General features: G+C 44.2%; 1 protein-coding gene across 2 annotated transcripts in view; it reads right to left on the reverse strand.

The window, feature by feature from the left end:
- Nucleotides 1-570: 570 nt before the first annotated feature.
- The window catches only part of bckdhb (branched chain keto acid dehydrogenase E1 subunit beta), a 41,824-nt gene continuing 25,212 nt past the window's right edge, over nt 571-17,182 (reverse strand). The window contains exons 9-11 of one of the 2 annotated variants that reach the window (XM_079757681.1): nt 9,683-9,769; nt 1,843-1,990; nt 571-1,389 (exon numbers count right to left, since the gene is read on the reverse strand). In XM_079757681.1, coding sequence (XP_079613807.1) covers nt 1,850-1,990; nt 9,683-9,769 — 228 coding nt within the window. In that variant the 3' untranslated portion in view covers nt 571-1,389; nt 1,843-1,849. The remainder of the gene's footprint in view (nt 1,390-1,842; nt 1,991-9,682; nt 9,770-17,182) is intronic. The other variant, XM_079757680.1, reaches the window with a different exon arrangement.

Genomic DNA, 17,182 nt, shown 5'->3' on the forward strand with positions numbered 1-17,182 from the left:
AGCCCATGGGATTTTCCCTGGAGTTCAAACCACATTCGCCATTTAGGACACATCTTTACCGCTCCCTCCCTCTTCCCTTCTCTCACTTCCATTTGTCTGGACGCACGGTGCGGTCCCAATAATATTACATTCCCTGTGATGTTTTGTAAATCCCCTCACCTTTTTCTTAGGTCTGCTGATTAGGGCCAATCTATAAGAGAAACAATAGGATCATCACAAAAACATCAAAAGGCTTATGCTACCATTGATGGGATTCATACACCGATGAAAGAAAATGTGTAGTGCAAAAAGGCTCAGGATCCCCACTAGAATTAAATGATTAGTTGGGTGCCTCAAAGCAATCTTCAGATCCAAAACAAATAAGTAGTATAATTATACTTACTATTCATTATAGTCAAGGCAACAGAGCTGAGAGTGTAACTAAACATAATACTGCAACGTTAAATTATTGCAGAAACTGGATTGCATTTCACTGAGGCAGGAAAGTTACATTTGATACAATTTTGATTTGATTTAATTTATAGATAATATAGATTCATTTTATCCTCACAGAGCAACAGACAGCCGATAGGGAGACAACGGCCTGACTTTGATGGTAGTTTGGCAAGTTTCCAATACATTTTTGGCATCATGTCAGCCAAGTTTCCAGTGAAGCGCAAGCTTCCCTGTGTGGTGTACGGTTTGATCCCCATTTTGACAGTTAAACAGAAAGAAAATAAATGTTAATACTTTGATACGTTTGATACGCATTTCCCAAAGGGTAGAGATGCAGCTAAGCAATAAAAAAGAAAGAAAAAAGAGTAGATAAATGTTGAGTAATGGGAAACAATGACCTCTACTAAAGTCAATAATTATCAGTGTATTTTGGATACCATTACCGAGTCATCAGTTGTGCCAGTAAATGAGTAGTGAAAACCCTAAACCTAAAATTTGTAATCAATCCACATTTTTTTATCATGTCCTTTATTGTTTCCTGAAAACCATAGTCCCATTATTTTATTACAATAGGGTCCACTTCATGTCAAAAGAGTGATTATAAATGGTGGAGAAAACAAACAGCAGGAGGAGTAACAGCAAAATAGACCATCTAATCCACACCCAAAACCGACATCCAAACATAGTATATAGTGTCCAGAGTTAGTGTAACTATGGGAATTATGGGCAATCATGACGGGACAAAGAAAAAAGGGGGTCAAGTGTGTACTCCAAAAGTAAAGGTGCTATTAGAGAGCCACGGTAACAGTTAACAGGAGGCGCGCGAGTGCAGGGTTTGGAATCCATCCGTATACGCCTCCTGATTGGATGGTCGACAAAGTGACATTTCCATTGATTGGATAAATGAGGAGGGAGGGGTGCTGGTGAGTCCAACTCTTCCAGAAACTTGGAACCCTAGAAGGGGATAGAGGTTGAGAGAGTCAAAAGAAGTGAATGCTTTGGCGCAGGAGAAAGCAGATGGGGAAGAGAAAGACGTCATGGGTTTCGGTGGAGGACGACGGTGAGAGGGTGAGCAAGGAGAGACGGGGAGCAGGGGGACAGAGGAGAAGGATGCAGAGTTTAGGAAAGCATCCTTCTCCTCTTCTTCCTTCACCCGGAATTTCCAATGCAGGGTTTGTAAATATGCCATGAGCCCTTTTAAAAAGGAGATTAAAAACAACAGTGCACTGCTGTGGAGGACACACAACAGGATATTGTGCTTGTGTCTGTTAACAATAAACACTAGCGTGTGTGACCTCTTTTGAAGCATCACAGGGCTGTGTGAACACATCTATAAAAACAAATAAAAGTGAACCAAAAAAGTTGGCCGTTCTCTTGATAGGATGCAAAATGTCATGTCCTCCTTACCTACCACTCAGAAGTTGATCATCTTCTTGATGGCTTCAAAGCACTTCCATTTATCCGGAATGTAGAAGGGTTCGAATATATGCGGGAAGGGCGTGTCATAACCACACACCCTGGCGATGGGAGCCTCCAAGTTCAAGAAGCACTCCTCCTGCACACAACACATTGAAAAAAGATGCACATCATTAGGCATTGACTTATCAGCACAACTACGTTATTAACCTTGAAGGATGAGGACATTGGCAAACAGTTACGCACAAAGGACAAAAAAATGTACACAAAATTGATTTGGCTGTTCGACAGTGTGCAACTTTATGGTGTCACATTTCGCACCTAACATGGGTGGAACAATCAAATCAAATCTCCAGAGGTCATTCGAAATGCACTTTGCCGACCATACAGGGAATCCTTTATCTGCATGACCTGTTCATTACAACATTTAGTACATGCACCCTGAAAATACCTTATTTCAGAGCTGCTAGTGCGGAATTAATTTGCCCGGTATGCAAAACAAGCTGTAATGTGTCCACCCCCCGCTGACTTTTGCCCTGCTCCTCTGAAACCAAATCAGGACAAAGTCGGGGAAAACATTCCACATGGGAACCACCCCCGACGGAGTAATCTGAACACGCTCACAACCATTGAGCCCGAGACCTCTAGTACCCTCTCTCTCTCGCCCCCTCCCTCTCTCCCTCTCTTTAGAGATCTGCGTCGCCTTCTGGCCATCGAATCAAACCACAACAAACCAAATAAACGTTCAACCTCATTGGTTTCTTCGCACATTGTTCTTACTAGCCTGTCTAGCGGGATGATATTTGACCTCTTCCTTTACATGGCCTAATAAATATTGAAAGCCATATAGATGCCTAGATTAATAAATAGCTCTGAGACTTCTCCGATATACTGTCTGGCCTGGACTTTTCTATTTCTCGGTATGGTTTTCATCTCCTAGAATACATCTGGCATGACAAACGGGAAACAGCCGGCTTGATGAGGAGCCTTTTGTGCAGTGATAATTTCATTGCCTGTGAAAACACAAAAGGCTGGGGGGAGAAAGTGCACGTGAGCGGGGGAGAGAGGGCCTGCAGACGCCTTGTGCCCCTGAACCCTTTCCAGAGATGACAGCACGGCAGCAGCGTGCTGCAAACGAGAAAGACCTTTCCAAAGTTTGACACCCAGTCCTTGGGTCGTATCCTTGATTAACGATATGAAAAACCAAGATCAACAAAGATATTCTTGATCCTTAAATAGTTTTTGGTTTTGGCTTTTTAATTATCAACCTTGTAAAATGTTTCAAAAGCTTGTTAATAATGTGGTGGAACTAATTCAGTGCAACAGTAATGAGTAGAGGCTAGCTCCTGCGTCTCCAGGGGTGATAATGAAGCAGAAGTACATCACTTTGGGGCCCCAGCGTCCAGACTTATGCCAAGGGGTTGGTTCTTGGAGGGTGCTTTGGGTCAGTGATGTTACCCTCTTGGCAGCTGGGATCCAAGTTCCTTTGGGATTATTCATGATGCCAGGGGCAGCTTGATATACTGAGTTTATGCGGGATGAACAGGGTTAAATAAACATATTCGAAGGTTGGGCCAATGTCTTTATCGCCAAATCTTTTGACTTTCGTCATGGGCCAAATTATCCCAGCACAAGATAGAAGAACAAAAAGATCCCCTGGCAAACTGTGACAGATCTGGGCAACATGCTCACAGTTTTGAATATATAGAAAAACTGATTTTAAATAGTTCCAATTGAAAGGCTACAAAGTCTTTTAGTTTAAAATGTGCCTAATGGATCTCTTATAATTGTCTATATGCAAACATGAACTGTGGGAACTCTAAAGCTTTAGTGATATGTGGATGAACGTGGTAACATGTCTTACATGGTCAGAATTTATGCCATTTTGTCACTGTTGCTTAAATAAGACCGTCATTTACAAAGAAACACAAGAGGTTTTTGCTATTCCCTGCCAACCAGTTTATAAAGGTTGCACTCTGCTCAAAATGAGGTGCAATCCTTTGTGACACCGAATTGCCTCTTGTTGATAGCTGATATTAGCTTCTCGTCCAATTATAGTATAAGGCCACTGTGGATGGAGCACTTCATATATAACATTGCTCATTACAACGCTCCTACACAATGTTGGTACTTTGCTAAAGAATAACTCTTAGCCCACATACTTTTTTCTTTCTATTGCACTTTAAGGGTGAAGGAGCAGCAGGGCAATGCTGCAGCCTATAGGCAGCATTCCCTATAGATTTTTCTTGCAAATTAAATTTCTTTACATCGCCGCAACATCAAAGTAGGGTAAGATGGTCTCAGTTCCTTAGGACTATGAAGAGTTTTGTGCTGAAGTTAAAAACAAGACCGAGGTATTTTTTAATCCATGTCTCTAATGGGGGGGGACCTGGCGGCATGTTCTGGGAAACCAGATCTCACAAGATTCCTTTGAAAATGGACCAAGAGTGAACGTGAACTCTGTGGCCCTTGACCAAGCTGGCTGTGGATGTCCCTCAGAGAAGTTAGACGGACAGTAACCCACACTGCTTCACACCGCAGGTGGGGATGGGCCTGCTCAGGCCTGTGCAGCCATGATGATGACAACCCACATAATCAGGACACAGTATGAAATCCTGCAGTAACTATTTAGAGTAATATGCATTTGAGAGACAACTAAAGACGTTCAATCTGCAAAAGGCAGCCAACTGGTTTTACGAGAAATATTTAACAATTTCATAAGCAACAACCCAGGACAGGTTCCGTCTCCAAGATGTTAATACGGTCTTTCCTTGAATGTGAAGAGCTATTTTCTGCACATTAAGTAAACACTGGACCAGACAGACAGTACTATGGAGTTTGCCCCTTTTGTCTGGATAAGAGCTGTAATCTCCTCTAAATACACTTACTGGAAGTTGGAGAACAGTCTGGTAGACTGCCATCACAGCTGGACAAAGAACCACCACACAACTCAGATTTCATTCAAATCAATGTTTATCTTCTGTGAAGTGCATCATTATATGTAATATACTTGAACGTCTGAATAAAAATATGACAACATGGCTGTTCCAGAAGACCAGCATCCTGCAATGAGGCTGGGTGTATTTAAACACAACCTTGTGGGGGCTTAGAGTGGCAGTGGTAATGTTGTGTCTCCTGTCACATGTAAATAAGAGTCTGTAAGAGACAGCAACAGATTGGGCGGTGCAACCACAAGCAATGGTAGACAAGCAACAATATTGCCTGTTCTACTATCCAAGGAGGACAAACACAGGTCTACTCAATGAGCTCTTCAAAATGTTGATTCACGACAGATGGGGTACAAAAAAAGATAATTGTGTTTCAGCTTAAATAATGTGGCCAAAAATGTACAAAGTACAGTAAAATTGTGAATTGTACATAAAAGAACAGATAACTGTCAACTTAATTAAGTGAATGCCAGCATGGTGTGGAAACTGGTTTTGGTATTTTACAGAATTAGGAACATAACTGGTTTGAGGTAGAAATGCAACATCTGAGGACCAGTACTACCAATGAGTCAACCATTTGGGAAGAGATTTCAGAGTTACTCAAACTGAAAGATATCCCTCCCAAGTTAAGCACATCCAATCTAATGGGGCAAGTTATGGGGTATCTGTGTACCGGGACGCAGTCTCACGAATCGTACTTGAGATTCATATCTAAAAACTGTCAGAACAGCTGAAACATTTCACTGTCTTTGGCTTCATATCTGTATCGACCAATCATGTGGCTGGAGGCAGGGAACTGTAAGCGCACAATTGACACAAACACAAACTCAGCCAGCACTATAAAACAAAACGAAAGGTGTTATAGAGTTGTTTGGTTTATTCAAATCCCCTTTTGAAAGCTCATCCACATTGTTTTGTTTCCCTGCAGAAGCTCTGCTATAAACATAGGGCTGGATACTGCTGGATCCCAGATCAACCAGAATCTTAAGATAATAAATTGATAGCATAAAAGGATATGCTTCCCAGTACTTATCCAATGCCGGTTCCACTCTAGGTTGGTCCTAGCTATTAAGAAAATACCAGAGTGGACTGTCTCCAATTGTTAGAAATATCAAAAGCCAGCCACCCTGAAATGAATACAATGGACCAGTGATTTGTTGTTTTGATGTACCTCAGGGATCAGTTAATTCTACAGAGGTTCTAATCCTGAAAGAACATGGCCTACATTGTTCCCCATGAGCAACTTAAACGCTGAATAAGATCATGTTTTACCTTCAAAGACATTTTAACAAAATTGTTATCTATTTTCATTAAATTATTTTCAATCCGACCATTAAAATATTTCCATGTGGTCATTTATAAGAGAACCATTCAGAATAAGTGATACATAAAGGCCAAACTGCTATTGATTGGTCCACAACAAAAGACCAGGCGACTCTACAGTATTTTAGGCAGTAGACGATAATGAGTGAATTTGGCCTGGAGCTTCTCAACGATGGAACAGGAATGAGGAGGCATAAACCGCAGCATGCTGTTGCTATATAACCCCAAATACTTATCCCATGTGGAATTGGATACAGGTAGCAGCAGGCTGCATTATAAACGTGAAGCAGGCTTTAATGAACACGGCCCCTATAGAGGAACCAACCCCTGATTGAAAGGGGCCCCTGGGGAAACAGGATATGGCAATACAGCAGCAGGGCACCAAACCCGCTGGAGACTTTGCTTCTTGGCTCATCTGCCCTGAGCGAGAGGAGGGCCTTGATGATGGAAGGGCCAAACGAACAAGCCTTCCTTCTCTGTGGACACCAAAAAGGGACTCCGAGGGAGATTTATGCCCGTTGCCTTTTAAGCATTTCCAAGAACAGCACCACAGCTCAGTGGTAGGAAGCCGGGTGGTAGTTAGACGGAGCCCGCTTGATTTACATTACACACAAATAAAAAGGAAAGGACCAGGAGAATACACTGTTCCAGGAGACTCCCGGTAATCTGTGGTAGGTCTACAGCGAATGCCATACTGCATGACTGATTGTAGTATGTAATCTAGGCTCTGGGACACCAGTGGGAAGATGGCCCGCGTACTGCACATCGGCACACATCACAAGGGTATGCTGCCTCTGTGGTTTGTGGCGAGTGTGCGTGCGTGCATCGTTTGGTGACTGTGTGCCAATTAGTAGGCAAATATATCTAATGTATGTGTAATGGGAGGGTCCATTACAAGCTCCAATAGGCTTTTAGCCACGTTGCAATTAAAGAGGCACGGGCATAGTCATCACACGTTGGCCCGGTGCTGCAGGAGCTACTTTGGACCACACACGATTCAAATCCAACTGTTTGGCTGTTGGGAAGTTAGGATGTTTTTTGGGTGATTAAGATTGCATGGCGGATAATATAATATAACATAATGGCCAATCGAAATATAACTAGACATAAGATGCGCCTACCTTTGATGATGAGACATGATGTGGTGATAATACCTTAATTAACCATCACCATTTAGGAATGGACAAGGCCGGATAGAATGTATTTCAAAGATCTCCAAATCTAATAATAGAGAGGTCTACTGTTAAGAATAGATAGCTTACGCATGTCAAGCTGGCTGACATTTTGTGCCCAAAGTCCCAAGCTGGTTTATACCGTTGTTATTGTAGTTACAAGGATCCGGGCTCAGCACCTTTCCGCTAAAAGCCAGATTATACGCGTGTTTTCCATCACATTATCAACGCACAACCAAACGCCACATCCCCGTTGTTTCCGGGTGAGTCATCGCAGTTCCGAGAGACCTTGCCACCGCTCAGCCATCTGGACACGAGCTCAGACCATGTCATGTTCCCCAGGTAACCATGCTGTACCAACGTGCACGTGTTTGTATAGGTAGAGAGAGGTAGGGGTGTGTGTGTGTGTGTGTGTGTGTGTGTGTGTGTGTGTGTGTGTGTGTGTGTGTGTGTGTGTGTGTGTGTGTGTGTGTGTGTGTGTGTGTGTGTGTGTGTGTGTATAACCATAAATCGTACCATGGTTCATATAAAGTTTCATATTTGTTTTTTATTCGCCACAACTATATAAGAACTATTATTAAATCACGTTATTTAAAATGGAATTTGAAAATAAATGTTCCCTGCTTATCTGAAAATATAGAATCACAACTGTCATGACTAATGAGCCATATAATGCTCAGCAGCATGGTAGAAGATCATATCATGCTGTCACCTTTTCAACACCTTATTAAAGGTCTTAAACCAGTACTTTTGTTACCTGTGGTTGACAGGGTGATACTTTCCAATTCTTTAATTTTATAGAAATTCAAAAAGATCAAATACCATAAAAGCAACACTGAGCTATGGCCAGAGTGTGAGCTTTGGTCAATTTATGAGTAAATTCACGGTTATAATTGCTGTGGTACAAAGTTATTATGACAGATGTTCCTCCCAGCGCCTTTTCCTGGTTGGACTCCACCCTCCCATGCCTGGTATCCATTAATGCCCATAGGCACATCAAATACTTCACAATCCATTGATTTTTACATTTATGGTTTCACAAGTAATAAAATTGACTGTTTCGCCATAATTGTTGATACACCTGTGCGGTCATAATAAAAACTTGATTGAATAAAAGCTTCATTTCAAATTTTTCACAATATGAAAGTTGTACAAAGAGTCAATCTGAATTCAGATAGGCCCACAGCAGGTTAATGCTGTTGGCTACACTGAATTTGAATAAATCCCACCCAAGCATGATTGAGGAGTGCATTAGTAATTTGCATAAACTCATGGCATTACATCATTTAGTAGATACGTTCTTCCAAAACAAAAAAGAATAAGTGGGGCTAATATGTTTGTACAAGTCAAGCAGGCCACTGCACAGTCATTTTGAGCAAAGCTTGTATGATGAATTCTTAAACCTTTCACATTATTAAGCAATATAATTATGGATCAACAAAGTACATTTCTGATTATTAAAGCAATAAAGTCCGGTAATATTTATTTTATAGGGTAAATTATTTCTTTACCCTATTATTATTACACAATGACTTAATATAAAAAAAAAGTATGCATCGCCCAACACTTTTAGCACAATGTTCAAATTCCCCATCACAAAGCAAACTTGCCTTTACTTTATAAAAGACACCATCAGTAGGATGAAGTGATATTCTGCCCAGTCTGTTGAAACGGGAACTGTGCATACTTAAACATCCATCACCAGTCCCCTAGAACTATGTGTACCCCATTAGAGGCTCAGAGGCTTGAGCAAAAGGAGCAACCTCTCTCATGTTCCCCCTTAATGCAGACCAGGCTTAAGCTCTCCGTTTCATATTTCTGTTACAGTGCGACACACAACCTATCAGACCTAGTGTTCCACACAGTACGGCCGGTGTTCTATACAAAGAGCTCGAATGAGGGCAATTCAGTGCACCATGTACGTAGTAGACACAGGATACGCCGTGACATCGGGGTGTCAGTCAGACTAGGTGAACCCTGCACACTGTATATGCATGGCCTCCTATAGACGTCTGTGGTGAGGCAGATCTGCCAGTGCTTCTTGAGATGTAGGTTATTCGGCAGCCTCGGGCCGTTCGATGAAAGGCACCAGCGTTTGCGTTTGCATTGCAAAGTAGGATCATGATTGAACAACCCATTGTAAGCCACCTGGATCGCCCCCAACTCACTGCCGTCCCTGGGGTGATACTATAGAGATTTTTAATAAAGGTGGAGCATCTCTAAAACACACACCTAGGGCGAGCAAACCACACAGTTCGCCTCACCCGTCAAGAGTGTGACACACCTCGACTCACCTGTCAGCAGCCTTACACGCTTGTCTCCCCCGGTGAAGGACAAAATGCCCATACACTTGCAAAATACTCTGGCAGCACGCACACGTGTACACACCTGCACTGTGGAGCTGATTTCTGCAGCGAATCCTCCGGTGACAGGCGCCTCGTGACTGATGAGCAGGCGACCTGTCTTGACCACCGACTGAAAAAGAGAAGGAGACGAATCAGCACAGATGGCAAGGGCTGGTTGTACCCAAACGTTATGGTTGCCACAGTTTTACAGAGCCTATACCAACACAGCGCAGTGAGTGGTCGTGCTGCAGGTCTTACCGCACCAGTCGAAGTTAACAGGTTTTTAAATATACAACAAAATGTTCCTAGATTTTGATTAGTGATGGATGGATGCCTTCAGGGGATTTGGAAAATACCAGCTTGCGTTCTCTAACAAAGTAATAATTGCCGCTTGCATTGTTGAGCCAAGTTTAGCCAATTTTATTTACTCCCCATTCAGAGCCACACAGGTCTTGAGTTCATATAGACAGGTGTGGTGCTTGCGTGCACGTGTGTGCTTGTCTGCGTGCATGCGTTCCATCGTCAGCGTGGGTGTGTGTGCAGCACAAGCAGGAAAGGTTCGATTTAGACGGCTGAGACGCGGGAGAAGCCAACACAAAAGATGGATCTGGGTTTTCTCTAACCCGGCATTACAACTCAAGGATGCCTTGCTCCACCCACTACCTCCCACAGCAGGAAAACCAGCAGTCTACTATAATCTCCTGCATCCGCCATTGGCCCTCATCCTGAAGCTCGTCAGCTCCCTGGCTTTCTTCCTTTATCCTGCTGTCCCTCCTCGGGTCTCATGTTTTCCTCACAGCTATTGAACTAATGTGTGCACTTTGGAGCGATTCATGTCTGGTAGCAATGCAAGCTTTGGCCAACTTGTATGGAAACTGTGCATTTCCAGGTCGAGCAAGTGATTCATACATTTCAAGCGTTTGCTTGGAGTGAGGTCCTCTGAATGAAAAATAATATGGTTAAAGTATGCATGTGGATTGGAATTCCCAGTCTGAAAATGGAAAGCGGAAAAGTCAGATTCCTGGTCCAATGTTCTGGAACAAAGATAAGACTTTCCACAGAAGGATTTTTCAATAGGCTTTCCTTCATGTAAACACAGGTTGAGAAGAAATCCCCTTTAAACACCTCTAAACCAAACCAAGAAAGCCTGCAGCCCAGCACGCGGAGCTGCATGCGTTTAATGAGTTAGCTATATGATGATGGGGGGGACAAGCCCACCGCTTTACCCGCAACAGAAGAACCACATGGTATCCTGAGGCTCATGAAGGGCCCCACACTGTTGCTATGGAGGCATATGTTTACATTGCTGAGGTCCTTGGTTTTGGTTGTGTGGCATGGCCGACTGTGGCAGACCATACTGTGCAAGAATATGGAGTGCGGACCTTAAATGATCTGTTGCTTTATCGGACGCCAGCTGGAAGACCCTGGGTGAAAATGCATTTTTATGCTATGCTGTTCGGAAAATACCCTACATAAAAAAGGGGGTTCCTAGACCACCAATGGGGGACTGTGAGTTTAGCTGCAGGCGAATTAGCAGAGTCAACTAATCCGGTGAGGGGTGAGCGAGTTGGAGGTGCACAAGCCAACGTTGGGATTACACAGTTTGGAGGAATGTGGAAGTTTATAACAACAAGGGCTGGATGACAACACCTGCCAAGCAGAGGAGCAGAGGAGAGCGGGGCGCAGGATGCTGGATGGGGGGGAGATGGGCCTCAGAATAGCATGTTGATGTGAAGCTCGCCTCAGCCAGATGACTCACACAGGTCCGTGGATAAACACCGAGCCCCTTCCAACCCTGCCTCGCCGCTGACCCCGTTGATCATGTTGAAATACGGCCAATGTGCACACACACACACATGCCTGATTGTGAGCACACACGGACACGTAAGCAATGGATTCCGTAAACTAAAGTGGGACACCAGCACTGCCTGTGGCGCCCTAGAAAAGGATCCACGAGGGGGGACACACCACTCTGCATGCCGCGATGCCAGCGCATTCTTCAGATGCTTTTGACACAAAAGAAGCACGCCACTGTTATTACAAAATCGTGGGATAGAATTTCAGGCCCGGGGGACTGGAGAAGGGGAAAACGACTGCCTCGTAGGTAGCACAAGTGACGCTCATTGGCAAGTTCCTCTGGTAGCTGGCAAGGGAAGTGTTGGCCAAGTTAGTCTAAAGTAATGCGTCCTCCCGTTACTTAATACGATAATGCGGCTGAAGAGAATGACAAAACCGGCCAAATGCAGTAATGTCTGGAGCGCACGTGAGCCCCGGTCACGTTGGTGAGGGGTGGGCACTGTAGTTTGAAATGCCAGGCAGAAAGGCAAGAGGAAAAACAATGCCATATCATCTGTTTAGTTCGATTGGTCTATTCATAATGATATCCTGTGTGGCGACACAATCAGATTGAACAGACACAAGCTCTGAACGGGGTCGTAAAGCCGGAGGGATTCGGTTGAATTTATGTTGACAGCTACTGACGCTTCATCGCATGGACGAACCTTCCACAGGAACACTGGATAAAACGGACGCTTTAATCTGTCAATTCTTTCCATTGTCAACATCACAGTGGGGAGGGGTGAAGCTAGAATCATCGGTGGTCCACCTCTAGCCCCCCCATTCACTGAAATGGGAGGTTAAAAGCAGCGCTCCCCTGCTGCCAAAAATCCTGACAGGCACATGATCAACTTTCATATACGCACCTCTAAATGCAGATTTAGCCAACCCCCCCCCCCCAACCACCACCCCCAACTCACCCACACAAAGTCTTATTCAAATTGCTGACCGAAGACTCTGACAGCACTGGAACATGCACATAGCAATTGTGGCCATTTCCCTTTTCGTTCCCTGTCCATTATGCGTTGCTTCCAAAATTGAGAATTAGAATTGTGGCAATCGTCCCGGTCGCCGGAAAAAGACATTACTGTGAGAAGGTGGTGGAGCCACACACGGGGCACCCCATGTAAGCACCCTGAAAATCAACCATGGGAGGTGAGTATGGAAAATACTGTTCAAAGATAAAAAAAAAACCCTGAACAAAGTAAACCTTTCCGTGCAGCCTCAGAGAGACAAAGGGCTCGCTGGCAAGAGGTTATCTCATTGTTAGCTTGACTTGAACGTGTGTTTCTTAAAAGTGAACACAGTGCTGGTCTCGTTCTGGAAGTCTGTCTGGTTAAGCTTTGGGCCCCAGGGGAATACCAGTCATGTCAGTGGAACTGCATTGTGTTGCTCTCCAGCAGAAATGGTGATGAAAGGTTGCATGGATGACAGAGGGAATGATGCACATTACGAACAAGATTCATATTGCGATGTTATAGGGGGGCTTGAGGTGATCAAATGAAAGACATTTGGGCACTTTACCACCCTGTTCTCTGCAGCTCCTAATTAGGTGTATTTGGGGCATTAAAGTGCTAGGGATTAATTGTGCTGTCAGAAGCAGAATCAAATCTTGGGGACTGACCAGTCAGTCTCAAGTCCAAAATCTGAGGACACTTGCTGATCTAACATTGATAAAAGACTTGACTTTGACTTGGTATTCATGACTCACTGATCACTTGTTGCTTGCTATAATACAGAATATTTGCAAAAGTCAAAAGTGAATCTGTCTCCAATTTGAAAGTATTCTTAAACAATGACCCAACAATGCCAATAACACTCAACACAAAACGGAATAACCTCACACCTCATTCTAAACTTAGCCCTATTAGCCCCGGAGGGTGAACCCTGCTCATTGCAGAGCAGCCCTGTGTCAGCGGGAGGCAGGAGGCAGCAGGGTTTCTGCCGGTGGTTGGTGGTTATGTGACTGCTGGGTTGGGTCGGGCAGGGCCGGCCCGGGCCAGGTCAGGCCAGCTTGGGCCACGGTAGCTGTGGCCACTGCTTTACTCCTCATTGTGCTGCAGGGCTGTCATTAGAGCCAGAGCCGTTCTGCCGGCTGCCGTGGGGAAATGTAATGTTTACCGCCATTCCCATACACACCCAGCGTAATGAGCAGTGCTCAGCTCCCCCCTCCTCCGTTCACTTTTCTCCAAAATCTCCACTATCCGCCTCACGCAACCATCCTCCCCCTCCCTCCACCTCGGTCCCCCGCTCCACCACTTCATCCTCACGCTCCTTCTGTGGTTTCCATATCCATCTTTCCATTTTCCCATGTCCTCCTCCACCTGCAGCCAGCCTTTTAGTTCTCTCCCCTCCACCTCCCCGTCCCTCCTCCTCCTCCCCCCCACCCAACCCCTTTCATGGAGCAGACACTCTCCCCCTCTCCACCTCCCCTGCCCTAGCCGCTGGCAGATGGGCCAGCTGGCATCCTAGCCTTTAGACACGCTGGGCCTGGCCTGGCCTCGCAGCACTGGGAGGGCTGCAAGGGACACGGAAACCATAAAAACAGCCCTTCCAGCGCACATCAATTCTCACATGTGCTTGTTAACGCTACCTTGTACTAACTAACGGTAACTTTCGGTTAGGCAACAGCCTGGAGGGGGTGCACAAACAAATACATTGATATGAAAGTCACCGTTGATGTTAAGAAGTATTGGGTAAAGCCCTGAATACTATTGTTAGTGGAAGATGCAATTTTCAGCACTTGATCAAATTTAGTTAGTCTATAACGGTGCAAAAGGACCATTGCTTTTTAGCCAAAATTATATAACAGACTGTTATCATGAGGCCATAACTCATTCTGAAAAGCACAGTGCGGAGACTTTATAGAAGGATAAAATAAAATGAAGCTGGCTTGGCTCCTAAGCAAGATCGTGGTTAGACTATGGAACAGAAACTCATCCAAGTGCACACACACACATTTTTTTCAACATATCAATAGGGGGGAAAACTACTCGACTACTAAAATAAGTGTTGACGAGAATCCCGCAGAAAACAAAGATAAAAACAAGTAAATAACAAAAAACAACTTTGTCTGGCTGCATATGTTCACATACGAGCCAAACCGACGCCGACTGAAATTGACCCTGCGTTTGACCGCCCTCGCTTCGTGCTCTCCCTCCTCCTGCCTCCCACTGTCTGTGATCCGTCAGACCAGGGCAACAGGAAGAGGAGAATCAGGAGTCTGGGCCAGTGCAAGGTTCATAGTCGCCGGGCACTCACCATGGGCTGACCTCTAGCCCCACCTCTAGCCCCTTATATCTAGATATACTAGATATAATACCAATCTCTGAGGTTTTTGTTTGCCTATGCTTAAGCGATGGATGCCTGGGTCTGAGGTTGGGAAAGCGGCAGAACCGAAAAATCGCAACAGAGAGGGCAAGGCAAAACTAAATATATGCCCTTCCTTTTCACCCAAGAAGCTTCCATTTCCAGTCCCTCTTTTGAGACTTTGGTGTATAAGACACTCTCGAGGAAGAGCCAAATATTTGAAACAAGTCAAAGTCTGGAATCCCTTGATGGGCCAATGGCTGCAACCACAAATCCGATAAAAACAGCAGTGAGGGAGCTAGACCGATAAAAAAACCACATCCGGTCAGATTACAATCTATCCTTCCACCCCTACTCTACTCCCTTCACTTTCCATCTGTATCCCCTCGCTTGTTCGTTCTCGTTCTATCTCCCTCAATATAAAAACAAATACAAATAGAGAGTGAGAGAGAGCGAGAGAGAAATGAGAGAGAGATAGATTATCTCGAGGCGCGTGGCCAGGCACTCTTCTCGAGGAGCAAGGGCATCGGGGGAGAACTAAGACAGAAATAACTGCAAACAACTCATAAAGTGCCATTAAGGCCAATTCGACTCAATTACACCAGGAGACACGCGCTCTACCTTTATGCCCTGCAACCAGACCACGCAAACTCTTTTGTGGAATGCACAAACAGAATCACACACACACACCCTAGGTGCGTTCAGAATCGGCAAACATAGGCAAACATTGACAGGGAGTGTGCCGACTTTAAAATATAAAATTTGAACAATTTTTAAACAATTTTCTAAACGTTCATTTTAAACTGTAAACAAACTGTAAACAAACAAATGGTGACAAGGAAGGCCATTGTATTAGCTGCAGCCTGCATGATAATGGACAAGTTTACAGAAGAAGGCCTAGAAGTTGTTGATCTCGTAGAAAGTATACTGCAGACAAGGAATTCGGACGATTCCAGAATAGAGGGCTACGTCACCGAAGTTGTGCCCACTTACTGTGATGTCACGTTCAGATCACATTTAAGGATGCACAAGACATCAGTTGAAGTAAGGGTGTAGATAGGTTATATGAAACGATTTATCAATTGCTTTATGTGTAGGAAAGCAATTAATGTTTTCAACATGGAAATGTTTAAATGTTGCACAGTTCTTGCTATAGTTTAGGGTTAATCTCCATCTGGGAGCACATCTCTTCAGTCCGTGATCCAGGTCTGCTTGCGGAGAACGACCTCTTCTGACAGTTTGCCTATGTTTGCGAACGTTTGAAGACATCGGCACGCTTAACAGAACGTGCTTCAAATCGTTCGCGAGCGTTCGCCTATGTTTGCGACTTTGAACGCACCTCCGATGACAGCTTAGTCTGAGTATCCCATGAATAACTGCTTGCATGAGCATAGACAGAGGCAGCAAAATAATCAAATGCTCTTTTTTAAAAAGGTCCTAATAATGTTCAGGTTGGCGTCGAGGTTAAATCCCAAAGTGGGAAGTTTCTTTTTAGGAGGCTACAATAAAAATCCAACAGCTTATCTTTTTATTAATATGGTTATTAATTAATTTAATGAAATGCATTTCATGTTAAGGGCAAAGAGTAGATGGAATTTGAAAATTGAAAATGTGAGAAGACCTCACCCCCACTCCCATCACTGTCTAGCTAGAAAGCCATATTTGTCAGTGGCCTTGTGTTTTTTTTATCGTTCAAGACCCACCCCCCGTTAATTTGTAAGAAATGGCAAAACACTTGATCATTTTCATGTGTTGCTTGCCACAAAAGGGTGGAAAAAAGGTCAAAGTAGCAGTGTAGTACACCAAAACAACAAGTTGTTTGTCTGGAGAGAGAACAACAATAAAAATCAAAAACAATAAATTCGGACCCGTCACAGGAAACCCAGGAACCCGACTCCCATCGTCCCCAAGACTGCTATTTTAGATCAAAATAACCAAGGTTGACGAAAGTTGAATTTGTCAATATGTGTGTTGCTCAAGAGTTTACAATTCCAGGGCCGGGGGTTGTGCAGCCAAGGGCTTTGTCGTTTCCAGTCCAACCAATTAACCAAACATCTTTCTGATCATCCCAACCTGTTTGAGAGAGGGGATCTATGATGAAATCAAGCATAAATGTTTTAATATGGTTTCAATAAAAGATTGTCAATCACAGATGTCCAGGTTGCGTCGCACAAAGTACCTGCGAAGCCCTGCGTTATTTCAACCTGACCTCCAGTGCACCCTCTCCTAGAGTGAATCCATTCAATCGTTTGCTCATAAGGATCAGCAAGGCTAGGACTGGTACCCAGTCCAAGACCAACCCACTCTTTATTTGTGGGCCCTGCTGTCCATCTCCTTTCAAGGTTTTCACACCATGGGTGCGTCTGAGAGTGAGCTTAACATCCGGTATGCTGGGGCC

Source organism: Pollachius pollachius (assembly GCF_949987615.1).
Source record: "Pollachius pollachius genome assembly, chromosome: 1".
Taxonomy (NCBI): Eukaryota; Metazoa; Chordata; class Actinopteri; order Gadiformes; family Gadidae; genus Pollachius; species Pollachius pollachius.